Source organism: Lygodium microphyllum, chromosome 24 (assembly GCF_053477565.2).
Source record: "Lygodium microphyllum isolate KBCC chromosome 24, Lygodium_microphyllum_v1.1.10, whole genome shotgun sequence".
Classification (NCBI taxonomy): domain Eukaryota; kingdom Viridiplantae; phylum Streptophyta; class Polypodiopsida; order Schizaeales; family Lygodiaceae; genus Lygodium; species Lygodium microphyllum.
Window position 1 is genome coordinate 117376942 of NC_141158.1, and position 24216 is coordinate 117401157.

Below are 24216 nucleotides of genomic sequence, written 5' to 3' on the forward strand. Positions count from 1 at the left end.
TTCTCAACAAGTCACAGGTCCCCACAAAATCTAGCCTCAACAAGAGCATGCACCACTTGCAAAAGATCTCGTCATTATAGCTTCACAACATCCATGTCAGATAAGGTCATAAAGAAGGTAACACGAGAGCCTTAAATTATGAAAATCATAGGTGTACAGGTCCCCACAAACTCTAGCCTACAACAAGAGCATGCACCACTTGCACAAGATCTCGTCAATATAACTTCACAACATCCATGTCAGTTAAGGTCATAAAGAAGGTAACATGAGGGCCTTAAATAATGAAAATCATAGATGTTCTAAGTGAAATTTGTTCTTATTAAGAAATGAACATGTTCGGTATGGAATGTGCTTCTGTTGGCAAGATAAATATACATATGTTTGACAACTGGAGCAAAAGATAATTTGATTACTGAAACAAATCCTTAAAAAACTTGTTTCCATAGACAGAGCACCAATCATTATTCATTTGAAAATAATGTTCGATTATTTTCATTATTCATTTGAAAACAATGGTCTGCTAGAAAACAATGCCAACAAGTGCAGAGGACATCTTTCAGACCCATGGTTATATCACAACTGCATTCCAGGCCCTCTTACAACATGAACGAGCTTGTATACAACCAGACCGATGGAGTCAACAACTGCATCCACAATCATGCAGTTGATCTCTTTGAGAACTTTCACTATGTCAGTTTAGAGTCTCAGAAGCCATGGCAAGACATCAGCACCTTCTAAACAACATATATATCCAGACAAACTGCTTACCTTACAACCAGACCAAATCTTCAAACCAGGTACTTGGTTCTTCTTCGAGCATGTGATTGGACTCAATCCTGAGAGTTCAAGGTGATATTTATTACTTGAGCATATCCCTTGGAATTTGTACCCTCTTCCATAAAGAGGAAGATCATGTTGAAAACATCGAGATGTTCTTAGAAAAAACACGCTCTTAAGAAAATAATATGAATGTGTCATCCAACATGGCAAAACAAACTGATAGTTCTTTATGGTTAGGAAGATACAGGCCTTCACCGTGCCAAGAAAAATTCCATAGAGTCCTTAGAAGTCTTTGCTTTTCATTGGAAATTTGAGCCATTTCCAAAAAGATAGACAATATAATGAACATAAAGATGTTCTTAGTGAAAGATGCTGCTGCTGAATCACCATAGTTAACACCATAAATACATCATCGCAGCCCCTCTTACAGCATCAATGAGCTTCCTTGCTTTTACTCAGCTCCTTTCATACATTAGCACCTCTTAACTTTGAAGACCAACCCAACTTGATCAACCTGCCAGGGAGCAATCTTAAATGACAAGACGCCTTGCAACTAAAAAACATCATTAGTACTCCAGAATTTATCTCAAACAGAGCGTCAACAGCACATTGAATGCACCTAAATAGCAAATTTAACAGGAACGACCCATCTGGTTCACGTCACTGTACAAACCTTTACCATCCACCACCAGCATCTTACATGACAAAAAACATTGGTCACATTGAATAGGAATGGTCTATCTGGTTCATGTCACCGTACACTACTTAAGTTATCCACCAGCAGCAACTTGCATGACACCAAACGTCACTCAAATAAGCCTTTTCACAAGGGCCCAGCCTTCATATAACAAGATCCACCTTAAGTTTGGAGTAAATTAAGACTCAATATCAGATAGTTTTTCGAAAAGCAACAAAACTTCATAATAAAAACCAGTTCGCCTCAGTTCCACCTTCAACAAGAACGTCACTACTTGCACTTGATATCGTGAAAACTCACAGCATCAGGAAACCACCACCTTCAACAAGAGCGTCACTACTTGCACTTGATATCGTGAAAACTCACAGCATCAGGAAACCAGTCTCAGACTTCTGGAACAATATCGACCATCTCAATTAGACCATCAGACTAGAGAACCGGTCTGCCTACCACTGACCTCTACAATGACATATGCCACATCTAGACTCTAATCATACAGTTACCATTGTTAAGTTATGCCCACCTCTCTTTTCACAAAGGATAGAATCGGTAAGACAAAACCAAAGGTGTGCTTTGCGAACCTGCTCTCACCAAACATGCATGTCCCCCAAGTGGAATGCACTCTCCTGGATCACTGTGCTTGGCAAGAAGTATCAGAGTGCCATGAATTATCCTCTTCCTGGACCAGGTGCTCCAAAATCTGAATCAAAATCAGGATATTAAGAAACTCTCCCTACCACTACCCTGGATTACTTCCATAGATACTACACCAATCAATCACTGTAAAAACGACAGTTGAGCGGAAAATATGATCATGAAAAGCCAAGCGAGAAGCCAAAGGAAAGACATACATAAAGCAAGGAAAGGGATGGCCCCTCAGGGGCAAAAGAGATCAAACAGCAAGATCCACTATTTGCACTAGATCTCCTGAAAATTTTGTAACATGGGGCAAAGCAGGCTTGGACCACATTTGAAACAAAATCCACAACACTGAATCACACCAGAAAATTTGTCGGCCCACCACTTACCTGTACAACAACATACACCACTCGTCTAATCATACCATTTACCACTCTAGGTATGCTCACAACCTCTCTATCACCAAGAGTGGAATCGTATCCATTCAGCATGGCAAGACAAAATCAGTGTGCTTAGCAAATTTGCAGTTACTGGACATCTTCAAATCTGCAGCAATTTTAAGTAAGATGGTTTAAGTATAAATATATTCCTCCTAATTTGCCATCCTTGGGAAGGAAGTATCCTCGCAGTGAGTGCCATGAAAAATGCTATTCCTGGACGAGGTGCTCTAAAAATCTAAATAAAATCAAGATTTTGAGAAACTCTCTCTCAATAAGTACCCCGGATTACTTAGAGACTACACCAACCAATCAGTTTGAAAAACAACTATTGAGCTGAAACTATGACCAAGAAGAACCAAACCAAAAGCATACAACAAACGAAGAGAAGGGATAGCCCCTTGGGGGCAAAAGAGATCATCAAGCAAGCTTTGAATCAGCACATCTCATACATTAGCAGTTGATTTCGAAAAGCATCCCAACTTCATCAAAATGCCAAGGGAGTCGGATGTGGAGATCCATTCCTTCTTTTCGCTTGCATTAGAATGCAAACTTGAATCACAAGACACCTTACGTTAATAAAAAAATGATCAGTATTAAAGAGAGTTACTCTCGAATAAGCAAACTTAACAGGAATGATCCATATTGGTTCATGTCACCACATAGACTTCTGCCATCCACCCGAGCAACTTACCTGACACCAAACGTCACTCAAATAAGCTTTTCACATGGGCCCGGCCTTCAAAACAAAATCCATATTTCAGCTCGTCCTCACTTGTAACTGCATCTAATAAGCAACTTAAAAGGAATGATCATCCTCACTTGTAACTGCATCTAATAAGCAAACTTAAAAGGAATGATCCATCTGGTTGATGTCACCCCACAAACTCCTCCCACCCACCACGAGCAACTTACCTGACACCAAACATCACTCAAAGTCCATCTGGTTCTTGTCACCCCACAAACTCCTCCCACCCCCCACCACAAGCAACTTACCTGACACCAAACATCACTCAAATAAGCCTTTCACATGGGCCCAAGCCTTCAAAACAAAATCCATATTTCAGCTTGTCCTCAGTATCTAAGTCTGGAGTTGTTTACAGCAATCCATATCAGAGAGTTTTTCCAAAATCAACCAAACTTTATAATTAGAACACCTCCGCCTCAAGTCCACCTTCAACAAGAAGGTGCACGACTTGCTCTTGATCTCGTCAAAATTTTGCACCATCAGGAAACCAGCCGGAGGTCTCTTTTGAAACGAAATAAACAATCTGAATCAGACCAAAGAAGTTGTCTGCCCAGGCTCCAGCACAGCCCTGTACAACAACATACACCACATGTTCAATTATACCTATTACCGCTGTAAGATATGCCCACTACTTCTCTCTATCACCAAGGATAGTATCGCTTGAAAAATGGCTATTCAGCTGAAAATATGATCAGGAAAAGCCAAAACCATCAGCCAAAGGAAATCCACACATGCATTTCTCCTACTTCACCATGCTTGTGAATGAAGTATCCTTGCAGTGAATGCCATGAAAAATACTCTTCCTGCACCAGGTGCTCCAAAAATCTAAATAAATTCAAGATTTTGAAAAACTCTCTCAATAAGTACCTGGGTTACTTAGAGACTACACCAACCAATCAGTTTGAAAAAATACTGCTGAGCTGAAACTATGACCAACAAGAGCCAAACCCTGAAACTATGACCAACAAGAGCCAAACCAAAATCCAAAGGGAATGCACACAACAAAGGAAGGGAAGGGAAAAGAGATCATAAAGTAAGCTTTGCATCAGCACATCTCATACATTAGCAGTTGATTTTGAAGAGCATCTCAGCTTGATCAAAACACCAAGGGTTGCTTGGATTAGAATGCAGACTCGAATCACAAGACACCTTGCAACTAAAAAATGTCATCAGTACTTGAGGGAGTTACTCTCAAATAAGCAAACTTAACAGGAATGATCCGTCCGGTTCATGTCACCACATAAACTTTTACCATCCACCACAAGCAGCTTACCTGACACCAAATGTCACTCAGATAGGCCTTTCACATAAGCCCGGCCTTCAAAACAAAATCCATATTTCAGCTTTTGTCCTCACTTGTGAATGCATCTAATAAGCAAACTTAAAAGGAATGATCCGGCTGATTCATGTCACCACACAAACTTCTGGCATCCACCAAGACCAACTTACCTGACACCAAACGTCACTCAAATAAGCCTTTCACATGGGCCCAGCCTTCAAAACAAAATCCATTTTTCAGCTTGTACTCAGTACCTAAGTTTGAAGTTGTTTACAGCAATCCATATCAGAGAGTTTTTCCAAAATCAACCAAACTTTATAATTAGAACGTCTCCACCTCCAGTCCACCTTCAACAAGAAGGTCCACGACTTGCTCTTGATCTCGTCAGAATTTTGCACCATCAGGAAACCAGCCTAAGGGCACTTTTGAAACAGAATGGACAATCTGAATCAGACCAAAGAAGTTGTCTGCCCAGGCTCCAGCACAGACCTGTACAACAACATACACCACATGTCTAATTATACCTATTACCGCTATTAGATATGCTCACTACTACTCTCTATCACCAAGGATAGTATCATATCCATCCATCAAGGCAAGACGAGACCAAAGGAGTGCTTAGCAAATCCATCCAATAACTCTCTCAATGAGCTACCCTGGATTACTACCATGGAGACTCCACCAAACAATCAGCTTCAAAAATGACTATTGAGCTGAAAATATAATCATGAAGAGCCAAAACCATCAGCCAAATCTATTTACCATGGCAAGACAATCAAAGATGGACTTGGCAAATCTGCTCTTACTGAACATGTTCTAATCTGCAGCCATCTTTCACAAAGATGTTCTGAGTGGGAATATAATTCTTCTGGATCACCATTGGTCAGCACGAAAAATGTCATCAGAGTGCCATTGGATTGCCAAGCGAACTGCTCTTCCCGGACCAGGTGCTCCAAAAATCTCAATGACTACCCTGGATTACTTCCAAAGAGAGTACACTAATAAAGCAGCTTGAATAACTGTTGAGGCTGAATATATGATCAGGGAGAGCCAAAAACTAGAAGCCAAAGTAAATGCACACATACGAAGAAAGAAGGGGTACTGCCTTAGGGAATTTAAACATGTCCACCTCAAGTCCACCTTCAACAAGAATGTCCACTACTTGCACTAGATCTCGTGAGAATATTGCAACATCAGACAAAGCAGGCTCGGACCATATTTGAAACAAAATCAACGATCCTGAATCAGACCAGAAAACTTGTCAGCCCACCACCAACCTGTACAATGACATACACCACATGTCAAGTCCACCTTCGACAAGAATGTCCACTACTTGCACTAGATCTCGTGAGAATATTGCAACATCAGCCAAAGCAGGCTCGGACCATATTTGAAACAAAATCAACAATACTGAATCAGACCAGAAAACTTGTCAGCCCACCACTAACCTGTACAATGACATACACCACATGTCTAATCATACCACTTACCACTGTAAGGTATGCTCACCTCCTCTCTATCACCAAGAGTAGAATCATATCCATTCAGCATGGCAAGACAAAATCAGTGCACTTAGCAAATTTGCAGTTATCATAGATCTTCTAATCTGCAGCAATTTTAAGGAAGATGTTTTAAGTGGAATAAACTCCTCCTGGTTCTCCATGCTTGGGAGAAGAAAGTATCCTCCCAATGAATGCCATGATGATTGCTCTTCCTGGACCAGGTGCTCCAAAAGTCTAGATAAAATCAAGATTTTGAAAAAGCCTCTCTCGAAGTACCCCGGATTACTTTGAGACTACACCAACCAATCAGTTTGAAAGACAACTGTTGAGTTGAAACTATGACCAAGAAGAGCCAAACCAAAAGCCAAAGGGAATGCACAAAACCAACGAAGAGAAGGGACAGCCCCTTGGAGGCAAAGGAAATCAAACAGTATTATAAAGTACGTCACAAGTGCATTGCAGCTCCTCTTACAGCACCAATGAGATTTCCTTGCTTTGAATCAGCATATCTCATACATTTGCAGTTGATTCCAAAGAGCATCCCAACTTGATCAAAATGCCAAGGGAGTCACGTGTGGAGACCCATTCCTTCTTTTTGCTTGGATTAGAATGCAAATTTGAATCACAAGACACCTTGCAACTAAAAAGACGTCATCAGTACGAGAGAGAGTCACTCTCAAATAAGCAAACTTAACACCACTGATCCATCTGGTCCATGTCACCACACAAACTCCTGCCATTCACCATGAGCAACTTACCTGACACCAAACGTCATTCAAATAAGCCTTTCACATCGATCTGGACTTGAAAACAAAATCCATATTTCAGCCTGTCCTCGCTTGTGACTGCAAGCAAACTTAACAGGAATGATCCATCTGGTTCATGTCACCACAGACACTTTTTCCATCCACCACTGGAATCCATATCAGAGAGTTTTTCCAAAATCAACCAAACTTTATAATGAGAACATGTCCAATCACCTCAAGTCCACCTTCAACAAGGTCCACGACTTGCTCTTGATCTCATCAGAATTTTTCACAATCAGGAAACCAGCCTGAGGGCACTGTTGAAACGAAATGGACAGTGTGAATCAGACCAAAGAAGTCATCTGCCCAGGCTCCAGCACAGACCTGTACAACAACATATGTCTAATTATACCTATTACCACTGTTAGATATGCTCACTACTACTCTCTATCACCAAGGATAGTATCATATCCATCCATCACATCAAGGCAAGATGAGACCAAAGGAGCGCTTAGCAAGTTTGTTTTTACTGACACGTTCTAATTTCCAGACATTTCAAGGAAGGTGCTGTGAGTGGAATATACTCCTCCTGAATCACCGTGGTTGGCAAGGAAATATTGTCAGAGTGCCATGGAAAATGCTCTTCCTGGACCAGGTGCTCCAAAAATCTTAATACAAAACAAGACATCAAAAAGCTCCCAATAGGTACCCTGCATTACTTCCATACAGACCACTTCTGTAACAAATTTGACCAGACTGAATCAGACCAGAGAAATTGTCTGCCCACCACTGACCTGTACAACAACATACACCAGATGTCAAATCATACCAATTACCTCTGTAAGGTATGCTCAATACCTCTCTATCACAATAAATAGTATCACATCCATTCACCATGGCAAGACAAAATCAAAGAAGTGCTTAGCAAATTTGCTCTTACTGGACGTTCTGATTTCCAGCCATTTTAAGGACGTCATTCTGAATGGAATATACTCCTCCTGGATGACCATGCTTGTCAAGGAAGCATCGTCAGAGTGCCATGAGAGCCACAGAAAATGCTCAAACTGGAACAAGAGTCGTATAATCTAACACACATCAAAAAGATCGAGAAACTCTCTCTCTACGCTGCACTACTACTATAGAGACCACACTAGTTAATATGCTTGAAAAATGACTGCTGATCTGAAAATATGACCAAGAAGAGCCAAAGCCATCAGCCAAAGGAAATGCACCCCTACAAAATGTCAAGGGAGTTAAGATGTTAGATCCAGTCCTCCTATATTTGCTTAGATGAGAAGGAAAACTTAAATCACAAGACGCCTTGCAACTTAAAAACTATCATCAGTACTCGAGAATCTCTCTCAGTGAGGGCCTCAAACAGTCACCAGTACAAACTTATGCCATCCACCACCAGCAACGTATACATCAATCATCAATCACATTGCACAGAAATGGTCCATCTGGTTCACGCCACTGTACGCTACTTGAGCCATCCACCACCAGCAACTTACATGACACCAAACATCACCGAAATAAGCTTTTTCACATGGTCCCATCCTTCAAAGGAAAATCCCATAGTTAAGCTTGTTCACAGCACCCAAGTCTGGAGTTAGTTACTAGTATCTACGTCAGATAGTTTTGCAAAAAAAACAAGACTTTAACATTAAGGCATGTCTGCCTCAAGTACACCTTCAACAAGAGGTCCACTACTTGCACTTGATCTCGTGGCAGTTTTGCAGAATTGGGAGATCAGCCTCATACTACTTTTGAAACAAAATCAACGATCGCAATCAGAACAGAGAAGTTGTCTGCCCACCACTGACCTGTACAAGGGCATACACCACATATCAAATCATACCAGTTACCAGTGTAAGGTACACTCACAACCTCTATATTACCAAGGGTAGAATCGTATCCATTCACCATGGCAAGACAAAATCAAAGGAATGCTTAAGCAAGTTCTCTCATTGGACATGTTCTAATATTCAGCCATTTTAAGTAAGATGTTCGGAGTGGAATACACTCCTCGATTGCCATGGTTGGCATGAAGTATCATCGGAGTGCTACAAGAGTTCCATGAAAAATGCTATCCCGCTGCACCAAATATCTAAACAAAAATCAAACACTAAGAAACTCTCTCAATAAGTACCCTGCATTTCTTCCATAGAGACTGCAGCAATCAATTAGCTTGAAAAAGTCGACTGTGGAGCTGAGAATATGATCAGGAAGAGCCAAACCAGAAGCCAAAGGAAATGTGCATAAACAAAGAAAGGGAGGTGATAGCCCCTTAGGAACAAAAAGGATTGAATAGAACCATAAGTACAGCACAAGTTCATTGCAGCCCCTCTTACAGCATGAATGAGCTTCCTTGCTGGCTCCTCTCAGGAGTTAGCACTTGATTTTGAAAATGCATACCACCTTGATCAAAATGCCTGAGGGAGGAAAATATGGAAATGCATTCCTTCTTTTAGCTTGGATTAGAATGCAAAATTAAATCACAAGTTGCCTTGCAACTTTAACAAACATTATCAGTAATAAAGAGAATTTCTCTAAAAGAGAGCATCATACAGCACATTGACTGCATCTAATAAGCATATTTAACAGTACTGACCCATCTGGTTCATGTTATCATACAGACTAATGCCCTCCCGCGAGCAACTCACATGACACCAAGCATTATTCACATTGGACACTGCAAGTGACTGTCCACTCCCTAAGCCATCCAACAACACCATCTTACATGACACCGAACATCACTGAAATAAGCTAAGTCTGGAGTGATTTTCGAGCATCTATATCAGAAAGCTTTTCCCAAAACAACAGAACTTTACAAATAGAACATCTCCACCTCAAGACCATCTTCAGCAGGAGAGTCCACTACTTGCACATGATCTCGTGGGAATTTCAGCATCAGGAAACCAGCCTCAGACCATGTTTGAAATAAAAACAACAATCTGAATGAGACCAGAGAATTGACTGCAGACCACTGAAGGACATATCCAATCATACCAGATACCACTGTAAGGCATTGCTCACAACATCTTTATCACCAAGGGTAGAATCATATCCATTGCAGCAATGTTACGGAAGATGTTCTGAGCAGGATCTATAACTCCTAGATCACCATGGTTAGCAAAAAAGTATCAGAGTGGCATGATAAATGCTCATCCTCAACAAGGCGCTTCAAAAATCTGAATAAACATCAAGTTATTCAAAACACTCTCAATAATACATTGGATACTAACATAAACTCCACCAATCAATCAGCTTCAAAAAATGACTGCTAAGCTGAAAATATGGCCAGGAAGAGCCAAACCATAAGTCAAAGGAAATGTACACATAAAAAGGAAGGGAAGGGATAGCCCTTTAAAGGGCAAAAGGGTTGAACAGGACCACAAATATATCACAAGTGCATTGCAGCCCCTCTTACAGCACCAATGACCTTTCTTGCTTTGGCTCAGCTCATCTCATACCTTAGCACTTAATTTTGAAGAGCGTCCCACCTTGATGAAAATACTGAGTAAGATGTGGAGATCCATTCCTTCTTTTTGATCGGATTAAAATGCAAACTCAAATCACAAGACGCCTCACAACTTAAAAAACATCACAGTACTCCACAGAATCTCTCTTCAAGAGAGCCCATTACAGCACTGCATCTAATAAGAAAATTTGACAGAAATGATCCATCTGGTTCAAATCACCGTACAAACTTGTGCCATCCACCACCAGGGGTAGTATCATATCAATTCACCATGGCAAGACAAAATCAAAAAAAATTGCTCACGTGCAGCCATTTTAGGTAAGATGTTCCGAGTGGAATACACTCCTCCTGGATCACCATGGTTGAAAATAAAGTATCATATTCCTGGACCAGGTGCTAGAAATCAAGATATTAAGAAACTACCTTGATAAATATCCTGCACACCTCACAAATTAAATAAATATACTATAGAGCTAAGAGAATTTCCCTCAAAGAGAGCCTCATACAGCAACCCCATATTTCAGCTTGTCCTCAGTAGCTTCTGTCTCAAGCTATCTACTAGTCGCGCCCCAAGTCCACCTTCAACAAAGCTCCACCACTTGCACTTGATTTTGTGAGAGTTTTGCAACAAAATTACCATCGCTTTTGAAACAAAATAAACTATTTGAATCAGACCCAGAAAAGTTGTCTGCCCTTCACTGAACTGTACAACGACATACAACACTTCTAATCATACCAGTTACCATTGTGAGGTATGCTCACAACCTCAGGGTAGAATCAAGTCCGTTTAACATGGCAAGGGAGTCAAAGGTGCGTCCAAGTACAAACAAAACTGCATAAATAAAACATGTCCCACCTCAAGTCCACCTTCCACAAGAAGTTCCACCACTTTCACTTGATCTCATGGGAGTTTTGCAGGATCGGGAAACCAGCCTCATACCACTTTTGAAACAAAATCGACTCTGAATCAGAACAGAGAAGTCTGCTGCCCACCACTGACCTGTACAAGGGCATACACCACATATCTAGTCATACCACTTATTACCACTGTAAGGTATGCTCACAACCTCTCTATTATCAAGGGTAGAATCAGACCATCTTACTACAAACAAAGGGAAGGGCACCCTCTGCAAAGACTCTAAAAGTGGTAGAAACCCAGCAACAGTATAAATATTGTTGCATGCATTCAAACCTTTAACTCAGCTTTTGTCTGCAACCCCTTATCATCATCAGATATCGACTCAATGCTTACTATGTCTGAAAAACCATCCTGCTTCATGAGGATGCCGAGTGAGGAGATTTGTGAGTCCATTCAAGAATTCTGGTTGGATTTATCTACAATGAGGGTAAATCGTTAATCATACAAGATACCTTCCAAGCCTCATCAATCTGCTGTTCTAGTACTCCCAAGTACAATGGCACCATCTAACAGTGGTATGGCCTTTTTAAGGAGGCAGTAAACATGATCCCTACCTCAATCAACGGGATCCTCAAATTGCACCTCTTTATGGAGATGCTAAGAGCAGGTCTTGTACCTTGTGAAATATGGAAATATGTTCAGCCACTTACCTCAATCCACAAGATCCTCAAATTCAGGGACTTCCTACTTGAAGTTAGGGTCATTGAAGGCGCAAGTGCTTGGCACAGGCTATCATCTGGCATATTGTAGAGGGTAGATCCAACCACATTCATGCAATAATAATGCACTGATTTCATGCCAATCGGGGCAATGCAATCATAGTGTGTCCCCGGAGCATATAAGAATGCTATGTTATCATCACAATAGCACGTGTAACACTAGCAAAAGAGTTAAAAGGACTAGCATTCAATGCACAGCTGGCACATGCTGACAAAACTTGACAGGCATTTGATGTGTTATTGCATAAAACAGAGAAGATCTATACGTAATAACTGCAAAATGCAATAACCTCCAGCCAAATATTATTCCCTGCACCAACATTTTACTAATATAAATGTGACAGCTTCCCTCTTCCGAAGATGACTGGCTTTAAGCAATCCCAGAGAATACACATCATCGTGTCATTCTGGAAACCCCCACCTTAACGTGGAGAACTGCATGTCTGCATATAATATAAAGTGAATCGCTACACCTCAGACCATATGGCTAGCTTAACAACAGGCTAAAATATGCTCGGACAAACCAGCATGCAGCACAAAAGGAGAGAGGAAGAAAAAGACACAAAGAGCAAGCACACCAGTAGGGATAAAACCCCAACCTCCAAAGAAGAAGACCTCCTCATGCATCGATCAGCCTAAGGCATCTTCAGCACCCAGATTCAGTTTACAACAAAACACTAAGAAATCAAGCAGCGAGCCCCTTCCACCCGATTGCCAACCTCAAAAAAGTGAAGACATCATGCATTGGACCACTGAAGGCAACTTCAGCACACAGCTTCAATTTACAACAGAACACTCAGAACTCAGGCAGCAAGCCCCTACAATCCAGATAACATGGTACCATTGAAGACATTGCCAGCAACTTGTAAATCAAGCTTTGCATATTTAAAGCCCCATTTCAACTCACATCCCCAGTCTTCAAAAGTGGAAACAATGTTAACAGTTGTCTCCAAGCATCCATGTCAGGCAAGGTCAAAACAATGTAATACGTGAATTGACAACTTGTGACATTAAATCCACACATCACCTTCAACAGCATCCAATAGAACATAATAGTTGTTCACCCAGTACACAGATCAGCAGATATCTGAAATTATCCATGTCCAAAGATGTCAAAAACAACATAACTTTCTGAACTCAAGCCTTATGATGGAATCCAATCCCCACAACTCTAGCCTTCAACAACAACATCCACTACTGGGAACTGATTTCTTTGGAGATCATTCAGCACAGTCTGAAAAATCCTGCTTATACACAGACAAAACACTTCTTAGCTAAGCAACCAAACCAGAATTTCAAACCACCTCCTGCATTCGTTATGAAGACACTCACAAAACCCTGCATCCAGCCATTACAAAGTACTCAAGACTGACTTCTAATCCAATCAACAATCTAAAATCAGACACAAGATTCCATTGCCTACTGGCATATCAGAAAACAGATGTTACAGAAAGGAATTCCGGATAATGTAGGTCTCTGTCACTCTTAGTATTTCATTGCCCTGCATAGCCAGAAGTACGAACTTTCACCCTTCACCATGGAAGATGAAAGAACAAGGGATGTTCTTAGTGATATTTGCTCTTACTTGAGCATGTTCTTAGAAATTAGCAGCCATCTCCAAAGAGATGAATGTTACATCAAAGCATCAAGATGTGAGGTGGCTTAAGCTTAGAGAATGGAAGTAATATGATAGTTCTTTAATCAATACTTTCCTGGCACACGGGGATGCTTGAAAATTTTTCCGTCACTTCAAAGAAGATGATTATCATACCAAGTCTCACAGTCAAAAGACAAAAACCATTCAAATAGGATGAATAGTGCATCAAGATGTTACTCCCCACCGAAACAAGAGAGCATGACTTGTTTCATGGAATATGCTAAATCCCATAGCAGCTACCACGAAATACCAGTTTACACAATAATAGAGAGCTAGAAAACCTGCGCCAAATAAGAAGACTAGCAGCAGAGACAGACATATGAAGGGGAGGGTAGCAGCCTTATAAGAGCAGTAGAGAACATCCATCAGCAGCATACACGTATATAATACAATGTATCAGATCCCTCCTTAATATGTTAATATGCTTGCATACATTCATAACCTTTGGCTCTAGACTTGTATATTCTCCCCATCTTAAAAGACCAACCTGCTTGACCAGGATGCCTAGAGAGCATTTGGGAGTCCATTCCAGAATTCTGCTTGGATTAGTACTCAAGGAGGACAAATAGTTACAAAACATACAACATACTTTCTAAGCCAAAAATTGTCGCTCACAGTGTTTTCTCACAAAAGTACCTCATCAAATACAGCAGCACCATCTAGAGATATAATTCATAGTGATATTGGATTCTTTATGCCCTGACTTGTAGCCTACATTAAAAACATAAAAATGCATGCCTAATCGTGACAATTACCACTGGTAGTACATTGTTGTCCTCCGTCTAGATGCAGGATCATACACCCTTCACTTTGCCAAGGAAACATAGAGAGAAATGATAGCCCTTGGGTAATATGCTCTTTGATTGAACAAGTGCTTGTACTCCGATTCCAAAAATGATAAGCTTGTACTCCAATTTCCAAAATGATGAGCATCGCATCAACACACCATGTGTCTTCCTTGTGATCAACAAGTAACAACTATTCAAGGAGAGATGGCACTGCATCAAGATGTAACTCACAATTGAAGCACTACAGCCAACTGCCTCAGTAGACATCTGAAACATTTGAAGTCACATGACCTCAAATAAAATCTCGGCTTGAAATCCAATAGTATGCCAGAAATTGTCATTAGGGAAATCAAAACAGAAGGCAGCAGACACACTTTCAAGAACTTACCTCAAAACACAAGATCCACAAATTCAGGGACTTTGAAGCATGTCCAATTGTGCCTTAACTAATACATTCATAGAAGTTAAGTTCCTCGAACCATATGATGAGCTTTAAAAAGAGGCTGAAATATGGGCACACATTAACGTGGAAGGAAATAGAACAAACCAGTCCAAATCGAGTAAGTATATTGGAAAACGAGGAAGATTTTAGCTGGTCTTATGCATTCAGGACATCAAGAAACATCCAGACCAGATATGAAACCTGTCTCCTGCATTCAGAGGGGCTTTTGCCAGAAACCATACCTTGCCTCACAGAGGTTCAAAAAGTGATGTCCACCATCTCCAATGTCAGGGGCTTAAACCGGACACCAACTTTGACTGCTCCTATTAAGCAAGTAAGACACCTTGTACATGAAGCTGCTTGCTATCAAGCAGACTCAAACTAACGAGGCTAAAAGCGCACATCTAACACTCTATCCACTGTATCCTCTCTGCTTGATCATGCATCATGTTTGTAGTAATATGAGGACACATTTGTGGATGTATAAGTACGCCTTTCAGAGTTGACAATACACAGATCTGCCCTCCAGACTCTCAATCATTATTGATGCAAAATTGATCGCCACACCATCTAGAAAGCTGCAGTCCAGATGACAGCACTGCATAAACACCAATATTTCATCTTACTTGACCTCAGTGTGCTTTCGAGCTAAAGGAAAAGCCTTTTCAATTGTCGAACAGATGAATACTATTATGCAATTCAATTGCACAAGCACTGGCTCAATGAGCTGCGGCAAGTTGCAGAAAACACCACCGTAGCAATTCTCCCAAAAACACCAGTTGTTGATCGTACACACAAGTTAAAACATTATGTTCAATACCTTCTGCTTCAACCTTTTCAAAGCCGTCACAGACATATGTAACCAGAGTAAAGAGATACGTGAGCTTCTTGCTAAATACTCCATTATCCCAAATTAAGGAACCGTTTAGCCAACCGCTGAGTGGGAGAACTTCCGTGTAGACAGCCGCGTTATGATTCTTGTTCTTCAGACTTCAATATGACTATCGGTAGTACCTCACAATCTAAAAACGAGATATTAGACGATCAACTTTACTTTACCTTAAACTATTCCTTCCTGGCGTCAAGTGGTAACTATTAGCGCTAAAGAACGCAACAAAACAATGGACGCGAATGCATAGATGCGCACTTAAACCTCTCCTTTGGTCGCTAATCATCTGCTCTGTATGCTCGCGGGGGTCCTGATTTCGCTATCATCGCTCCTTCAGAGCTTCCCTTCTTCCAAAACCGGATTTAAACCCTAGTATTCTAGCACAGACCTCTACCTGGAATTACAGAAAAAAGATAAGGCAGCATTAATCAGATCCGTTCGCCGCCGCCTGGAAGTCTGTCCCAAAAGAAGCTCTGTCTGGAGGCATGGCGTCTGAACGCCCGGAAATAACAGGCAGCGCGCATACACAAGACAGCCGGAAGATGACAAACTTGTCATAGAGAGAAGGAGAGAGGGAGAGGGGGGATTTTATAATGTTGTTGTAAGTCGGTTCCTATTCCTTGCGAGTCGGTCCGTCGAAAGCTTCGCCAGCGCCCCGCGCCCCCCGAAAAAAAAGACACACGGAAAAGAAAAATGTAATGTAAGAGTCACATGATCATAGTCGAGTCATTACAAGCTAAATGTCCTTCAGTAGAAAACATGAGATGCGCTGCAACAATATAACACAACATTAGCAAGAGTATATGACATGAACATAGAAAACAACAAAAGCAATTGTATCAATGGCATAGAAATACCTTGGTCGATATCCATATTCAATTGATGTACCACAACCAAGCAACAAAGGTCATGGCACTCCCATTGATGTCATTGAGGGGGGATCCTCCTAGAGTGAGACCAAGACGCAATGTGATTGCAAACAAGGGGTGCCACATAATAGCACAGCACGTATCCCTTGTAAAAAATCTCAATGAATATACCTCCACATATGTGAACAAGTGGAAGATTCTAAAGGTGGCTCAACCACCTGTGTAAGAGATATATGCATTTTAGATTCTTTTACCAAAGGCAGGAATTTCTCTTGCAATCTCATCTGAGTTTGAGATGCACGGTAGTGGCCAAAACACTGGGATCCTCATGTCCTTACAAATTAAAAGTGAAACAATTAAACAAACAAACATGAAATGAATCTACGAAGAAAAATAATATTCAAAACAATCAAGCATGACCCACATCTCAAGCAACAAGATGCAATCAAACTTTTTGTAAGACTTCCTTATACACAATATTGACAATGAAACGGTGCATAGTGATTGTTGTCAAGCAATAAGACTTTTAGGCTAGTAGAGGATTTCACCTATGAAAATGCCACATATAGCTACCCATATGTAAAGACAAGGCTTTTAAGATAGAGCCCCACTAAAGATTGTCCTTGAGCCTTGTTAATTGTCATTATGAATGCTAGTCACATAGGAAACTATCATTGCCTCGAGCAATCTTGTTGGAGGATTCAAGTTTCAAAGCGGAATAATAGGTGTATTGACCTTCAAGAGTAAAAAATATGATGGAAATCCACCACCGAGATCAAAGAGAATTCAAATATTCTACACAATAGAAAAATGAAGTTTCATCTGTATCAACTATACTATCAGCACTACAATACTGCCCCACATCTCCCAGCATCAAACGTGGTGCTTCTAAATTCTATTGCTCAACCTCCACATTCTTTGGAGCAAGAATTGCTTTTTCCATAAAGAAAGTTACTTGATCATGCAAAATGGAGAAGTCATTATAAACACGTTCAATGAGATCCATCACTCACCCCCCTATATAACCATGCCTGTAGACAATGTATCTCAGCATTATCTATCAAGGCCGCACCATCCCCACTACCTTGAAGCCACCCAATGAATCCTATACCCTTGGAATCATTATTTTGACACTCACTTGCATGTTCTATGTCAACTTTAAAATCCTCACTTTGCTGACACAAAGTAGATTAACAAAGGGATGTACTCACAATGTCCTAACAACCTCCCTTGATCACAATAAGCAAACTATGTCTAAAATCATCCCCAAACAATATGATTTTTCCACCAAAAGGTTGATTGCAAGACAGAATATCTCACAAACTCTTATCCAAGGCCTCAAAAGGGTAATGATGCATCATCAGAGCTTCATCCTATAAAATGAGGCAAGTCTCCCTTAATAATCTTGCCACATCGCTCTGTACATGTATATTGCATGTAGAGTGACCTTCCAACTACAATGGTATCTTAATTCTTGAGTTCATTGTCAGACCATTTGGTAATAACAATGCAACAAAATCCGTGACGATATAGTAGGCAAAGCCAAATGACCACCTGCACGTAGTATTGGCAAAATACACTTATAAAAGAATGTCTTGCTTGATCTCCCTTGCACCATCCAAGAAGAAGAGCTGCCCCTCACAAACATCTAAGGCACTAAGGATAGCATGAAATGTAGTTCTCTAACCATCATTGAGTTAGATTTCATCAATTCAGTAGTCTGTGCCTCTTTACATTGATCATATTCAAGCTCCTCAAGCATAAGAGGATTTCATTGTGACACCCCACCTTGTAATTGTATTTCAAGCATCTTGAGGAAATCAAATAGTGTCCAACCATGCTATTTCAAGAGTGATTCCAGATGTTTCAAGGCCACATTCCTTGTCTTTTCCCTTGATTGATCACCTTCCATTCCCCCCATTCTAAATCTCCTAATGATATTCTCTACAATAGACTCTTCAAATATCTCCCACAACCATATTAGGGATATTGGTTTACAAAACACCGATATCGCCACAAATAAATTCCTCAATTGTACACCTAGTGTCAAGATTGTGGGAGAGAAGGAAGGAGTCTCACTTGAAGCTTTCTTGCTTGCACAATGGGGGAATACACACAAGGGTGGAGGCTGAAAACAGTTTTCCTCTTCTTAGTTGTGTAAGCCAAAAGAACTCTTTTACAAAGAAATAGAAGAACCCTAAAATATGGGTCTCAAACCAAACTCAACTAACTAAGGTGGCATACTAACTGAGCCACGAACTAGAGTAGATAAGGATAGCTATCATGTAGCTATTATTCATGGGCGGTGTACCAACCGCGTCTGCAACTGACAAGTCGGTGACATAAATACACAACGGTCACCCTGGCGTATCACGAGTGGAGCTCGATATCTCAACACTCCCCCTCAAGCTCAATCCCAATTCCTGCACACCAAGCAGGTCTCTGAACTTGCGCAGCTTCTCTGCGCCCAATGCCTTCGTGAATATGTCAGCTACCTGATCCTCTGTGCTGACATAAACTAGATCAATAAGACCTAGTAAAACCCTCTCTCGCACATAGTGATAGTGCACCTCAATGTGCTTTGTTCTAGCATGATAGACTGGGTTATTTGCCAAGTGTATACTACTCATGTTGTCACAATAAATGACAACTGGCCCATCTGTAGACTGATGCATATCATAAAGTAGCTTATGCAACCAAGCTACCTCACATGCAGCCATTGCTGCACCCCTGTACTCAGCCTCTGTGCTCGACAAGGCAACTGTAGGCTGTTTTTTGCTGCTCCAAGTGACTGCAGCACTCCCAAAAGAGAACACATATCCACTGGTAGATCGTCTATCAGAAATACTACCAGCCCAATCAGCATCAGTGTATCCATGCAGCTGTATCTGAATCCCAGTCTCATAAAATAGTCCATACTGCAATGTGGACTTCACATACCTGAGTATGCGTCTAGCCGCATCCAAATGTGGTTTCCTTGGAGCCTGCATAAACTGACTTACCAATCCAACAGCATAGCTCAAATCTGGCCTGGTAATAGTCATATAAATCAAACTTCCTACTATGCGTCTGTACATAGTAGGGTCTTCTAGAAGCTCACCTGTATCTGTGCTCAGCTTCACATTCTGTTCCAAAGGAACTGAAATAGGCTTACAGCCTGTCATCCCATATTTGGACAGCATGTCCAATCCATACTGCCTCTGCAAGAGCTGTATCCCACTTGGTGATCTAATCACCTCAATGCCCAAGAAATAACGCAGCTCTCCCAAATCCTTCATCTCAAACTTCTGCTTCAATAGCATTTTCACATGAAGGATATCTTCATCACTGTCACCTGTCATAATCAAATCATCAACATAAATGACAAGTAGCATAATACCTTTCTCTGTTTTTCTCACATAAAGTGAGAAATCTGCCTTGGAAATCTGAAAGCCAATAGTGACAAGATACTGTCCTATCTTGTCAGACCATGCTCTAGGTGCTTGCTTCAAGCCATACAAGGCTTTCTTCAACCTGCAAACAAACTCAGGATGAACAGCATGCACATAACCTGGTGGCTACTCCATGTATACCTCTTCTTGCAAATCACCATGCAAGAAGGCATTCTTTACATCCATCTGATGTAAAGACCATCCCTTTGATGCAGCCATAGCAATGACTGCTCTTACGGTTGCCATCCTTGCAACCGGACTGAATGTTTCTTCATAGTCAATGCCATATGTTTGTGCATACCCCTTGACTACTAATCTTGCCTTGTATCTGTTCACAGAACCATCTGCATTGTGCTTCACCTTATAAACCCACTTACAGCCAATTGCATTCTTACCTTTAGGCAAAGGTACTAACTCCCATGTAGCATTTGCTTCCAAGGCATCCATTTCTTCATCCATGGCTTTCTCCCATTTTTCTTTTCCCATGGCTTCCTCAAAAGAAGTGGGTTCTGGTTCCTGTATCACTTTAACCATATATGCATAGTGAATGGCTGTAAATCCATCATATTTCAGCCTATCCACAGGATACCTAGCTCTCGTAGACCTGCGCAAAGTAGGTTCACTCCCAGGTGCTCTCAAAACATCCCTGGTCTTCCTTACTCCAGGTGTAACAATAGAAGGAATACCCAACTCATCATCAATGCTCTGTTCTGAACCACTGGATTCACCATCCACATAAGAGTGACCTGCATTCACATCAAACATGGGCTGATCAACCTTCTCTTTTCCTTTTCGTGATACCTGCATACCACTATCTGCATTACTTTGAGAAGATTCTCCTGATCTCAATCTGTCTGTCCATGGCGAAGAATGTGAACCACTGCTAGAGGACGCTCCAGGTCCACTAATATTTTGTGACTGCTGCTGTGAATTCTGTGCAGCATTACCATTTTGTGCATCTACATCATCAATCACATTTACTGGTTTATACCAGCTACTCATCTCATCAAAAACAACATCTCTGCTCACTGTAAACTTACGAGTAGAAGGGTTATAGCATCTATACCCTTTTTGCTGCAGAGAGTAACCAATAAAGATGCACTTCTCAGCTTTTGGATCCAACTTGGATCTCAACTCATCTGGCACATGTACATAGGCAATGCAACAAAAAATTTTCAAATGAGAAATATCTGGTTTCCTACCAGTATACCTCTCCTCTGGAGTCATTCCATGTATTGCTGCAGTGGGAGTCCTGTTCATTATGTAGACTGCTGTAGCAACTGCTTCAGCCCAATAAAAATCTGGCAAGTCTTTTTCATTTAGCATGGCACGAGATACCTCTCCAATATGCCTGTTTTTTCTTTCTGCAATTCCATTTTGTTGTGGGGTATGACTGCATGAATATTGCTGCTTTATGCCATGCTCCTGCAGGAACCTTGCAAACTCATTTGAGAGGTACTCTCCCCCTCCATCTGACCTTAGGCATTTTATCTGTAGGCCTGTTTCTTTTTCAACCATCGCTTTAAGAGTTTTGAAATGCCCAAAAACTTCACTTTTCTTTTTCATAAAATACACCCAAACTTTTCTGCTATAGTCATCAATAAAACTGACAAAATAATGACAGCCTCCAAGAGATGCAGCTTTAGTTGTCCACACATCAGAGTGGATTAATTCCAATGGCTTCTCACTCTCTTGAACATGTCTAGGAAATGGTTTCCTTGCCTGTTTTCCAAACTGACAGGCTTCACATACCTTATGCATTTCTGCAACCTTGAATTTCGGCAAACCTGCAACAATATTTTGGGCCTGCATTGATTTAAGTCGCTGTACATTAACATGACCAATGCGTTTATGCCAGATATCAATATCTGCAACTACACCGGTCCCATGTGCAAACATTGCTGCACTCAATTCAGACATGTCTGCATCCAATGTAAACATTCTGCCCTTCTTCTTTCCTTTTGCTATCAAGCGACCTTTATTTTTCATATCCTCAACAAAGCATCCATGAGGATTAAATCTGACCTGCAAGCTCTGTTCAACCATTTGACCAACAGAAACTAGATTCTTGGTGATATTCGGGACATGAAATACATCGGACAGGTATTTCTTTTTCCCATCCTGCATAGACAAGGGAATTTTTCCAATCTGCACAATAGGATGTACAGTATCATCACCAGTCTCCACAAATCCTGGTTTTTCCATTTTCCTTGCATCCTCCATCCATTCTGCATGACCTGTCATGTGGTTTGATGCACCTGAGTCAACATACCATACATCATTGCTTTCTTCTGCACTTGTCACAGAATTGTTCATGTGCTGCACCATAAACAAGTGCTCATTGCTGTCATCACCCTGTCTACTAGAAGATGCATAATTCCCTTGTTACAGTTTTCCATTCATGATGTCATTCTGCTTTTTATAGCAGTCTTTAGCCATATGACCCATTTTACCACAGTAGTAGCATTCAACATTACTGTTTGCATTTTGGCCTCTTTGCCATCCACCACGACCTCTTTGGCTCCCCCTGCCTCTAGAGTTACCACGTCCTCCTCCATAGGACTGGTTTTCTTGAGTCTGCTGCATATTCTGATTTCTGCCACGGCCTCCAAATCGGCCTCCTCTACCTCTGTCTCTACCTCTTCTAGCATTTGAGTAGAAGACAGCTTCTTTTGAAGTTCCTCATGAAGAAGATGCACCACCATTTCTCTGTTTCTCAGAAATTAAAAGAGCAATCAACTCCTCAAAATCAGGAAATCTTTCACGGACTGAAATGGATGTCCGAAACTGTGCATAATCCTTTCCTAGACCATTCAAGGTCACAGAAACTAAATCATCATCTTCCACTGGCGACCCAATGGAAGCAAGTGCATCTGCAATCTTCTTCACCTTCATGTGGTAGTCATTGATGCTCATATTTTCTCTTTGCACATTGTGCAACTCTTGCTTGAGCTGCATTTTCCTGGCTTGCGTATTTGTGCTATACATCTTTGACAGAGTATCCCATGCCTCCTTTGGCGTACTTGCATCCTGAATATGCACAATCATAGAGTCTGAAATGCTGATAGACAGCCAATACATAACTTTCCTGGCTCTCTCATGCCATGCTTTAAATGCCTGCATTTGCTGTTGATTGGGAACATCAGGAAGAACTGGTTCTTCTTCATTTCCTGCAACAAATTCCCAATATCCTTTTCCCATAAGGAAATTCGTCATTCTAAACTTCCATGCTTGGAAGTTGTTCTTGTCAAGCTTTTCAGTGACAATCTGTGAAAGAGAATCAGATGCCATTTCAGAAGACTGCAAAAAAATTTGTCACTGCAAAAACCACAGCTTCACCCTCACAAGGGAAAATCTGCAAAACTGACGAAAGTGGTATTTGACCACACAGTCACTTCCTAGTGACGATTTTGCATCAACAGGCAACAGGGATGATTCTGTAACTCCCAATGTCTCTGCACACAAGCATACGATGCAATCTCTGTGGTAACTTTTCACCGACCTGTAGAACAGTGGTCGCACAGCATAAAACATGGCCTTTTTCTGAGTGCGTGCAGAAAACTTCCGCCTTCAAAATAGGCCACGAAATGGCCTCAAATCAAAAAAACAGGGTCGCCGAGAGCTAAAGCTCTCGCCCGCAGCATATACTGCCCTCTTGCTTCACCGCGAAGGGCGTCTCAACCTGAGACAATGCACTCTTGCAATTTTCGGCTGTGCTACCTGCAGAGATCTGCTCCCAAAACAGAAAATGAAAGCAACACTGCTCCTCTTACCAGAACACCGCGAGCTTGGCTTGCTTTCTTGAGCTCCTTACCACGAACAAGGCTCTGATACCATGTCAAGATTGTGGGAGAGAAGGAAGGAGTCTCACTTGAAGCTTTCTTGCTTGCACAATGGGGGAATACACACAAGGGTGGAGGCTGAAAACAGTTTTCCTCTTCTTAGTTGTGTAAGCCAAAAGAACTCTTTTACAAAGAAATAGAAGAACCCTAAAATATGGGTCTCAAACCAAACTCAACTAACTAAGGTGGCATACTAACTGAGCCACGAACTAGAGTAGATAAGGATAGCTATCATGTAGCTATTATTCATGGGCGGTGTACCAACCGCGTCTGCAACTGACAAGTCGGTGACATAAATACACAATGGTCACCCTGGCGTATCACGAGTGGAGCTCGATATCTCAACACCTA

The 24216-nt window shown here is 41.2% G+C and overlaps 1 protein-coding gene across 11 annotated transcripts; it reads right to left on the reverse strand.

Moving 5' to 3' along the window:
* Positions 1 to 389: 389 nt before the first annotated feature.
* Positions 390 to 16392, reverse strand: LOC148015553 (uncharacterized). Of its 11 annotated transcripts, none has more exons than XR_015688284.1 (4): positions 16118 to 16390; positions 2059 to 2177; positions 769 to 1869; positions 390 to 686 (listed from the first exon to the last, which is right to left on the reverse strand). XR_015688284.1 is itself a non-coding variant. In XM_087664889.1 (4 exons), the coding sequence occupies exons 1-4, from the start codon at positions 16279 to 16281 to the stop codon at positions 684 to 686; spliced, it is 354 nt and encodes a 117-aa protein (XP_087521015.1). In that variant the 5' UTR covers positions 16282 to 16392; the 3' UTR covers positions 390 to 683. The 11 variants fall into 11 exon arrangements, 1 of the variants encoding a protein (XP_087521015.1); XR_015688285.1 differs by having other exon boundaries at positions 769 to 1294; positions 16118 to 16389; XR_015688290.1 differs by lacking the exon at positions 16118 to 16390 and adding exons at positions 3006 to 3122; positions 3248 to 7056 and having other exon boundaries at positions 769 to 2177.
* Between the last annotated feature and the right edge of the window lie 7824 nt (positions 16393 to 24216).